This window comes from Borostomias antarcticus (genome assembly GCF_949987555.1).
Source record: "Borostomias antarcticus genome assembly, chromosome: 11".
NCBI lineage: Eukaryota > Metazoa > Chordata > Actinopteri > Stomiiformes > Stomiidae > Borostomias > Borostomias antarcticus.
Window position 1 is genome coordinate 10,547,978 of NC_140244.1, and position 11,361 is coordinate 10,559,338.

General features: G+C 42.2%; 1 protein-coding gene across 1 annotated transcript; it reads right to left on the reverse strand.

The window, feature by feature from the left end:
• Positions 1-9,417: 9,417 nt before the first annotated feature.
• LOC311315389 (vasopressin V2 receptor-like) lies at positions 9,418-10,633 on the reverse strand (the record flags this gene model as incomplete). Its single annotated transcript, XM_084446059.1, has 2 exons — positions 9,418-9,626; positions 9,793-10,633. The coding sequence occupies 2 exons, from the start codon at positions 10,631-10,633 to the stop codon at positions 9,418-9,420; spliced, it is 1,050 nt and encodes a 349-aa protein (XP_084302185.1).
• Between the last annotated feature and the right edge of the window lie 728 nt (positions 10,634-11,361).

Consider the following 11,361-nt stretch of genomic DNA (forward strand, 5'->3'; position numbering starts at 1 on the left):
TTGTAGGCTGAAAGTGGGACTGTATCGTTGAGACCAGACTGCAGGTAGATCGACAGACTTGGTTGTGTGGTTGACAGCTCATAGGACCGAAGATGTTCTACATAACAGGAATCATAGTCACAACACAGAAAAGAAACAGTTTGATTCACAAGGTAGATCTGTTCTATTCTGCTAAATTTAGACAGTCCACCACTGACTCCGACAGACAGAAACATTCCACAGACATAGTCTGTGCCATCAATGGTCACCTTTGATGTCTGGTAGATTGTGTCACTAGTTGTTTGTCCTCTAATGTGTTCCTGAGCTACTGCTGGTAGAGCTGAAACCAGAACAGAGTCAACCCTGGATGCCTGGGTTTTTGGCCTGAAATATGATGGTGCAGCAAGATGATATGCCATCATGTGTTGGTGTCTGACTGCCATTGTCTTCAAAATATTTTTGAAGTTTTGAGCATCATGCACCACTCTTTTGAAAAAGCGGTGCTTGGCCTCATACCGCATGGTCCAAACATGCAGCAGGGGCCCAAAGCACTTAACTAGAGCGGGATAGTGCTCCACATAGTGATGTTTAGGGCGGAGCCTAACTGCAGGGAAAACCTCTAGTAGTACCTGTCTATGATCACTGATTTTGCACTGAAAATAGTCTAAGGTTTCATCTGTAAATGATGGGCACAAAGCTAACTCTACCACCTCTTTTAGCTCCATCAAAACTGCCCATGTCGCATCACCCTCTGGTACTACATTGCCTACAAGCAATGGAAGCAGTCGGAGCAGAGTGGCATTTTCATGCCCATTGCCTCCTATTGTTCCTCGAGAAAGAGACGTTTTGGGAATTGGCTGAGGTCTATCCACTTTATCAGTGTGCTGATACGGGAATGATGCAATCTTTTGGTTCAAGTACTCTAAAGTGAAGTACTTCTGCCGGATCATCTCTTTAACACAAAGAGAAAGCTCCACTGGAACAATACCTTCCAGAAGATCATGTAGTATATCTGGAGGAAACCCTGTTATTGGATGGAAGTAAATCAGGGACTCGCGCAAGACACAGCCACCTTTAACACCAAAGTGGCTGCTTGAAGTGTCAGCTTCTTGAACAGTTTGTACATGCAGGTCATGGCTGGCTTTGGTTCTCTGAGAAAACTTTCCCTCTCTGACTTCAATTGTTTGAAACTGTTCAGTTGTGGCCATACAGAATCTGCAAACATAGCCTGCTCTAAATGACTCTACAAAGCCACCAAATCCATGAGCGGCCAGATTGTCAGCAGAAACACAAAAGATGGTGCCTTTGACATTCTGACCAACTCTTTCGATGAAGACACCATCTTGTTCCAAAGTATGGACATCACGCAGCAATGGGGCAAAAACAGCTGCATATCCATACTTATGGAGGTCTGTCACTTTTACCAGCATTGCTAGCTGTATAGTGTGTAATGCTGATCGGTATTTGGGTGGCACATTAGCGAGGACCCAATATACAGCGCAAAGTTTGTGAATTTTGCGTGATGTGCCAAGCGGATTGGCAATTTCAAGGTCATCAATATATAGCTGAAGTGGTAGGATGAGATCCCCTGTTGACAGTAACTCATTTTCAAGGAAATGAGAGCCATCAGAGCATGACACATATTGACCAGATGCAGTATTTGGTTCAGTAATCTTGTTAAGTATGTCTGTGTTTTTAAACAACTCTTGAATCATTGGAAGGATGGGAACATACATGCTTGTATGTCCAGGTTGCTCCAGCTGATATTCTACTGGCATTACACATGGAAAGTTGTGCTCAATAAAGGTTTTTCTGCGCTTGGATGAACACAATTCTGCACCTTTAGAGGTAGATGTAAACAGAACATTAGAATTCATGACAGCGCCAACAACTTCATCCAGTGTAGTTTCAGCAATATTATGACCATTTCGCTGCAATATGTCATTAACTGCCTCCTTGATCAACGGCTGAGATAAGGAGAAGATCTGATTCAAGTGGTCTACTATTTCTTGAATAGCTGTGTTTGAGACATGGAGGATAGCCTGCATCTTTAGGAATAAGGACGATATGTTCATTTTAAGTTGGTTTCTTAGATTGTCAGTGTCACATTGATCATCATCCCCCACCTCTGTGCTCTGGCCTGGACATTCTTCATTCAAATCACTAGTGACCTCAGAAATATTGGCTTGGAGATTCTGGGGATCTTCTCCGACAATGTCACTTTGAAAGTCTGATGCAAGACTTGCTTGGTGTGCTCTGCTTTTATGAGAATTGAATGAAGAGTACACATTTGTGCTATAGTTACAATCCGTATATGGGCATGCCACTGTTTCATGATTTTTTAAATGCCTTCTGAGATGACTGAAGCAAACGGATTCTGAAAAGGGTTGCCGAAATGTGCATAAAGGGCATTTAAATAACACATGCCTCTGACTCTGCTCTGTACTACTGCCAAGCTGTGCAGTATGATATCTTGACAAATGAGTACTCAGTGCATTAAGCGTCTGAAAGGTACACATGCAATCAGTATAGAGGCATGGAAGAGGGCTAACTCTAGAAAAGTGGCTGTGCTGCAATCTATAGTGTTTGAATAACAGTGTTCTGGAAGTGAAAGAAGTTACACACAACTTACACTGCCAGATCATATTGGACTAGCACACTTGCACATACCTTTATTCAGAACCTTGTGATCGGAGGCTATAGAAGAGCCTGTAAGAGACATAAGACATGTTATTTTAAAGCTATAATTTAAAATCCAAAGGTTAACTGTCACACCCTAAACCTAGCTACCTCATTTTAGGTGTAGGCACACTGCAGACTCCAGTTGATTCTTCCTTCATTACACCTGCTCTGGCTATAGAATTCTGGTTCATCATCTCATCACCATGCAGTATACCTAACCTGGTTTCCCACTTATCACTAGACTATCATTTGTACACTATTACAGTTGTGCTCATGGCTCTCTTTATTGAGTGTGTCCTGGTTGCTAAGATATATCAGTTTCACCCTCTGCCTGCCTACCTGACCAGCTCGGTCCTTCCCCTGCCACCTGCCTGCACCACCCTTGGGCCCTTATTAAAACCCCATTCACTGACATGTGTGTCCTGTCTCGTGTTCTGCATTTGGGTTCCCTAGTTTTACCGTAAGAGTTAAAGGACCCGGCCACTGAATAGCAGGTTTAGCTCTAATGTCGCTTTGTCTTCAATGAAACGTGCTATTCAGCGGCCGGGTCCTTTAATAAAGGCCCACCACATAACAAAATCTTTAACATTGCAGAGAGGGTAGTAGAGCAATTTAGGAATAATAAGCATTTTCAACTACTCACCAAAGGAGTATTGCTAAGATTATAAGAGCTAGCACCAGGCTGCAGGTCCCAAGTATAATTGCTGGTGCCAAGCTGTCTGTCTGCATGCTGCAGTCTAGACCTGTCAAACAAAATGCACATGTGAGGGAAGTGACAACATTGCACAATTTCAAGCATTTTATCTATAAACACCTTGGTTATGGTTAGGGTTAGAGATGGGGTTGGTGGTTGGTTAGGTTTTGAAAACATAATTTCCCAAAACACGATTCAGCGCAGTAAGAAGGTGAACCTGATCAAAATGACACTCCCAGACTCCACCTGCTGGACAAAACAAAACAACACCAGCACGGGGAAGTCTGAGAGTTCATACACACAGGACATCTGGGTCACGGCACCATTGTAAGTTAGTGGTCTACATTTCAGCAGCTGCAGCTTCTGCAGCTCCGAAGGTTTGCTACAATGCATTCCAATGGGGCAACTAGCCAATACGTCCACAAAAAAGTATTTTTTCACACTAATAGGCTCAGATTGTTAATTATCCGACAGCACTTTTAGTGGACATATTTTGACGTTGGCCAGTTGCTCGTTGGAATACATTGTAGCAAGCTTTCGGAGCTGCAGGCAGAACAATTTCAAATATAAGATCCCATCACTCAATTAGATAAAAGTAGATGGGAAAATAGGGTCCAGGTTGAAAAATACCGAAGTTCCCCTTTAATATTTAGTGGGGGAAAAAGCTTCACACAAAACCGAATTTGTTCATCTAAAGCTAGATGCTAACGTTAGCTGGTCATTCCTGACTACATTATCAAGCCAGTCAAATAACGTTGCTAATGCTATCAAGCATACTTAACATTTATTTGTAAAGACCAGCAATCTGTTGGTATTCCGTTTTATAAGTGACCGGTTTATGGTAGTAGAAACGCCGTTTACTTGGACGAAATAGTCGTTGCATGCCCGTCCTAATGCAGACCTGCAAACTCCTGAGAGTGAAAAAGGTGAAAAGGTCCAGAACCAAGTTATGGTAGGGGGGTCCGGGGGCATCCTCCCCCGGAAGACATTTTTAGTGATTTTAATATGCAAATGACGCTTTTTGGAGCGTTTTGAAACTAGAATTTCTGTGTGCGAGTACATACATGGCTCTTTCGAGGCGCATAGTATAGCCATCCCAATTACAACCCCAAATACAATTATGTAGATATCCAGATTCACAGTTGAAACATTTAAATCAGAATTTCAATGTTTCTTTTTCCCTAAAAAGAGAGAACAAATATCTCATAAAAAGTTGATTATTTACTTAAGCAACCAAACAATTACTTTTTTACACATTATTCTCCCTGTTGCCTCTCAAAAAAGACAACCAACCTCCATTGCCTGAAATGCAGGAAAGAATGAGACAGGGAGACATGAGCTTTTAGGGATGCTCCGATCAGATTTTTTTGGGCCGATACCGATTATTTTCCTCAGGACCGGCCGATACAGATACCAATTTATAAAAAAAACATACAAAAAATGACCCATATTATTGTATCGATATGATGACTGTCTTTGCTTGCATATTTTTAGATTAAGGTTGCCCATTATTATCACTTATTAACTGATGAATAGGCCCTCCAAATATTATTATGTATATATCAGATTCAGTAGACTTCATACTTCAGTATACAGTATACCATTCGGACCAATGCCAAGTGAGTAAAAAAAAAAGAGGTTGTTTTTTGTTGTGTAATTGTTTACGTGACTTTTATTTTGGAATTCCTTGAAAGAACGCTAACGGACAAGTTTCGTTTCTGCTTGAGGGGCAACTAGTAGTGTCCTCTATCCTAATTTTAAACCGCAAAATATCCAAACTACAGCTGATCAGATATTTTGTTAACAAGTGATTAGCAGCAGCAGCTTTGGAGATATTTGGGCTGTATGAAAAAACGCTGTATGAGGAGATCCTGGGAGAAAACTCGCGCAATTGGAATGGATGTTGGACGCTGTTGACATGACGTTATTCAACTGGAGATCAAGCAACGTTACATCCAACAGGATCTGTAGGATTTCGTCTGCTGTGGTTAGTCACTATTTCACGTTCTGAATTGACCCACAACTCTATAACATTTAGCTTGTAGCATCCAAGTTTGTACTTATATCTATGCCAAGCTAACCAGTATTATCCAAGCCTGAACATCAAACGCAGTCATTCTCCCCTCACCCCCCCCCCCCCTTTTTGGAAAACTCCCCGGATCTGCACGATTCATGTGAATGACCCAATTGACAAAAAAAGGCGATTGTAGCCGAAAGGCGACTAGTTTGCAGGAATGTAATGACTGAAAGTTCCATTCGGTGTGCGGTCGGAAACCCAGGCAAAGCCAGCTGGCTAAATAATGACTGGCTAGCTAACTATTCCCTTACACATGTTGCACGCCCGTTCTAACATTCAAGAAATCCAATAGGACTGTTTTGGGTTTCGGTTTGGTTTATATAGCGAGCAGTAACCAGAGTTAGCTCTCAAAAACAACTTATTTTCGCATCACCAACCATTTGAATAGTGCAACGTTAACGTTACCCAGAAGGTGTCTACAGCAGCCGAGCAGCAGTCTCCTGGTTTCCTCTCCCGTAAAGTTCTGGGTTTGGTCTCGAGCTGGTTTAGTCAGCTCAACAGCATTCATTTTCCTGTAAATATTAATATAACATGAACCAGCTAACGTTACAGCAATTTAACCAAGAGAAGTTTGCACCGTCCTCCTCGCCACAAGTCGTGTGTGTGCACTTAACGTTAGCTAGCTATGCTAGCTACACCATCATGTGCACTCGCTACAGTAACATGCTACTAGCTAGACTAAAGGTAGCTAGATAACAACTGAGCGAAATTATGTTTTTTAGTCAGGTAGATTAAATTAGCAGAAATAACCAACTATAATTGGTATCATGTGTGATGCATCTAGCTATAGTTACTGAAAGTAACATTAACCTACATACCATAACCATGCAGCTTGCACAAAAGACCGAGCGCATGTTCGGGGCTTGGGCAAGCTAACTATCTATTGCACTACAGTAACTAGGCTATCTAAAAATTATTTTAGCCAGAAAGATTAAATGACCACAGATAATCACAAATTATAATTGATGTGTAATGCAGGCTATATAGGCCTAATAGTTATTTGGACATGAATACTGTGGATACTCACTGTGGATAAAAGACCAAATGCGACGGTTGAATGGACAAAATACCGCCAGTTGTCTTGGAGACGGCAAGTCCTATCCCACAATTCTGTGCAGTCACGGACAGCGTCAAAATATAAATCCATTTATTATACATTTTTTAAAGCCATTATTTCCCTGCGGTATCAGCTAACAGATGGAGATGAGAGCAAAGATAAAATATGCTACCAAATATCAAAGTTCTTCCTTCATATAGGCCTATTGTTTTTCTAGAATCTTCTTTGTAGCCTACAATCTAGAATTGCATAGGCCTAGTCTCCTCATCCTGACAGTGGTCACATAAACAGGTTGCATGCTTTCATCCATCACCACCCCCACTATAATATTACTGACATCAAACAGATATAAAAAAGTGGAATTTATCATTGTTAATATCAAATTACTTTTTACTATCTAATTATTTTAAGTTGTGCTTAAGTTATGCTTTTAAGTTATGCTTAGTTAATACACAAATAGTTCAAGTCAATCCAAAATTATGAGTTTAATTTACTCAAAAAGGAAGAACATGTCACACAAACTCGACATTTTTAAGTTAATAGAACGTTTTTAAAACATTAAGTATACACTACTTAATCTATTTAATTACTTTGAGCATTCGGGTTTACAGTGCACTAAGGATTTTCTTTTCATTTTGGTAGGCTATCAGGGCTTTTTCCAGGACTGTCAAATATGCCTATAGACATAGGCTATCCGATTAATAAATGCACGGCACTAAACTTTTGGTATAGCTATATGTATAACGTGTTAGGCCTAGCCTAAGCTTATTTTGCCTTTGCCCATTAGGTCCCTTTATATCTGTAGCCTAATTGTTTTATTATTTTACTATGTCGAATGATTTTCCTGTTTGTGTGCTGCGCGCACCATTGCATTCCTGTACCCTCATTTATTTAATGTATTTCGTTTGATAAAAACGAATAATGTAGGCCACAACTAGACTACACACATAGGATATAGATAAATGTAGTGTAAAACTAAATAAAAAACAACGGTAAAACCGCAGACCGCAGTTGAAATCTATCAATTTGAACCGCTCAGGATAATTCCTAACCGCGACAGCCCTAGCGTAGCCTACTCTCCCTTAGCCCCCTGGCTATCTTCAGCGCCGGCCACCCGAACCAGTGGCGAACGCCAACCACCCACCAAAGCCCGAGTAGGCCTACGTGACGGCTGGTTGGCTGGACACAGACCGAGTAACGTCCACCAAGCTCGCTCCTCAGAGACAGAATGCCCCCGCTCGGCTCTCGCTTATCAGTCCCATCACCCGCAATCAAGTCCAGCTGATGAGTGATCAATTTGGAGAGTCTCTGACAGCGGCGGTGGTTCCACTCAGGTGAACCCCATAGTCTTTAATTAATTGTCCTGCTCCCCTGGGAACCAAAGATCACTACAGTAGACACGCGCTGGTTAGAATTTATTGTCAAAGACTGTACAGTTATCAATCAATCAATCAAAGCTTTATTTATATAGCGCATTTCATACCCAGAGGCCACACAATGCGCTTTACAGAGAACAAGGGAGGTGGGCATACGACCCACTCTCTACATTAATAACATCTCTACGTTAATAACACAATCTCGGTAAAATAACGTTAGGTGAGAAAAGGGATTCATTATAGGAATGATTTTGATAACCAACTTGCTCAGCTAGCTACCCATCGAGTTGTGTGTGTCATCATCTTACCCAAACATTGGAGTCTCCGCTCCCAAATAACGCAGCGCATCTATGCTGGTGAATCGACCATGGTGGATGAATGATTCAGTTGAATTCGACTCCCAAGACGATTCTCACCCAGCTGTCAATCTAATTGAGACTGGCTAATAGGAACGTGGCCCCGCCCATGACATTATTTTCGTAGCGAAAGCAAAATCCTGACACGAGAGTAAAGACTTAGGTTTTGAGAGAGAGAAGAAAGTTTGAGAGTAAAAAAAAGTTTTTTGAGAGTTTTTTTTCTCGGGAAATCATTTTTTAAATCTCAAATTATTATTTTTTTATATTCTATGACAAAATACTTTCTCACAAAACTTTTTTTAGTCTCAAATATTATTCTTTTTTGCTATCAGTGTGTGAACTTTTTCTCTCAAATATTTTTTTTTCTCTCAAACATTTATTTTCTCTCATATCATTTATTTTCTCGCATGTAATAAAGACACAAATTAACTCCATAAGACTTCCTTGAATTTTCCCCAAATCTCTTAACAAACAGCTCAGTTGCCTTGATTGGTTGTAAAAAATATGAAGTAGGCCTATAGCCTAGGCCTATTTCAAGGAATCTGTAACCGAGTAACCTCTGTTGTTGTTTGTTTTTAGGCTACTATCAAATGCACAAGACAATCGATGGCCATCTTTTCTTATTTTGCTTTTTTGCTTTTAACACAATTACGAAATACATTTTGGCTAATTTTGTGTTCATGTCATAGCCTACTCGTTCTTTCATGCTATCAATTATCGATCAATTATTTACAACCCGATATATTAGTAGACAATGAAAGGCAAACGTGAGAATAAACGCAACTGCCTCACCAACTGCACAAATAATTATATACATAGCCACGTTAGACAGAATTGTGCAGGTGACATATTGCAATGTTGCCGTTTCCTCATATCATTCAGAGCTCAATCACAGTTCAAATGTCGCCTCTCCTGTTCCCAGTGGACTTCAGACCTGGCGGCTTTATTCCCGCCATGCGTTGTGGTTTAAGAATTTGGCGGATTTATGCACAGCACTCTCCGTCCGTGTTCATCCCTATTTCTGGCTCAAGTGGTGAGTGCTTTGGCGCCTCGGTGGATCGCTTGGCATGCCTTGACCATGATACTGAATGGTGGAAATAGGAGACAGAAAGACCCCTTCAACTGTCCACATAGTGACCGCAGTTTTGCGCGAGCCTTTTTCTCCATGCTTTCCCACACCGGGACCTTAGCGCGTCTCATCTGGAATCGGAAAAGCTTTTGAAGCTCATGTACAGTGAACTGACGACAGTAGCCTCGTCATGCATGGACTCATTCCTGTCCGAGGGCCTCTGACACAGAACCGTCACCAGTTTCTTGGGCAGCTGGCCGCTGAAGAGCAGGTAGATGCAGGGGTTTGCGCAGCTGTTCAGACTGGCCAAAAGCATCAGGATGGTGAAGGTCGCCGCTGCAATGACAATAAGAGACCATCAGCTGTAGGCTGCGTAAAAGTGCCACATTTTGGATACACCCTCATACCCAAATTCCTAAGGATCATATTAGCCAAATTAATGAACTCCAAAATACAATACAATTTATTGCAATAGCATCACTTTGTCAAAAGTCTTCCTTACTTTCTGTCGGTGCGTTAGTGTCCCACACGGACCAAAGCTGGACAGTGAAAAACGGAGCCCAGCAAAATATGTAGCTGAGCACGATAACCACCGTCATCTTCACCGTCTTGATCCTGGCTTTAGACACCCCGGCCACGCTGCTGGCTCTTGAGGGCAGTGGGAGCGCTGCACTGTTCTGGTGCGTCTTTAGATACAGGTTGATCTGGATGGCTCGGCAGATGCGCACCTGGCACACCACCACGGTAAAAATGGGAAAGACAAAAATGATCAGGGTCGTCCAGGTGATGTATGCCTTCAGACCCCAAGGTTGAATGAAATCCGCCCAGCAGTCATAGACACCAGGTGCCACCTGGACGCGCGAGAAGATGAAGACCTGTGGCAGGCTGCCCACGAGAGAGATCGCCCATGCGACGCACACGGGGACGTTCCACCGCGCGCGCCTCCTCTGGAATGTGACCATTGGATTGCAGATGGCCTGATAACGGTCGATGGTCATCACCACGATCATGTAGGTAGAGGCGAACATGCCCACCACCTGCAGATACTTCACTAAGCGGCACACGAGGTCCGGTCCGACGAACCTGTCCGTGATATCCCACATCAGCTGCGGACACACCTGGAAGAATACAACCACCAGGTCCGCCAGGCAGAGATGGAACACGAAAACGCGCATCCTAGACACATGCTTGCGCCTCCTCCAGAGAATCAGTAGGAGTCCGGTGTTGAGCATGGCAGCGCTGGCGAAGATAATGCTCAGAAGTGCAATCTCCACCTTGGCCAGGTTCTCGTCTCTGGGCAGGTCCTCTACCAGGCTGTTGTTACTGCCATTGAACGAGTTCATCTTTGCTAGCAAAAGCACAACCAGCAACTTCGCACACTAGGCTTCGTGCTGATGGGGAAAAGATTTACATAAAAAATAGCCTATTAAAATGTATTCATAAACACATGCTCCAATAACCATGCTCATATGTGGTCATGTAAGCTATATGTAATAACACATAAACATAAGAAACTGTTACACTCAAATGAAAGCTTTCTTGCCTTGCAAATGCATGCAAATGTAAAATTCAAACATCTCCAAATGGCTTATTGAATTGATAAAATTCTCATCTAAAATAAAACAAAAACAATGAACACACTCACTGGTGGTATCTTGTTTATTGGGAGAAGTTGGAGTTTGGTCCGCAGGTTTTCTGTGCGTGCTTGTTGGAGAGGTCCAGCTGTTGCTCGTGTTTTATATTTGAGCTGCCTTTGAGCGGGGTGGAGCTATCCTTCAGCACCACATGGGCTAGATGACGGCGTAGGCTACGCGGGCGACTAGCCCAGATGTTCCATGATACCACGTTTGACAGATTTATGTAACCAGTGTTTTGTTATTTGATAGATTAAGGGTTTTATTAGGCTACATTTGCGTTCTTGTATGAAGATCATTTATCCCATTATTTATCCAAAATACACACTAAAAACACTGTTTATACCGGCCTGGGCACGTAGCCGACGGAAGTTGTCTTAACTTGAGTTTTTCATCTCGTTAAGACCTCTCGTGTTTATTAGGCCTATAAAACTACT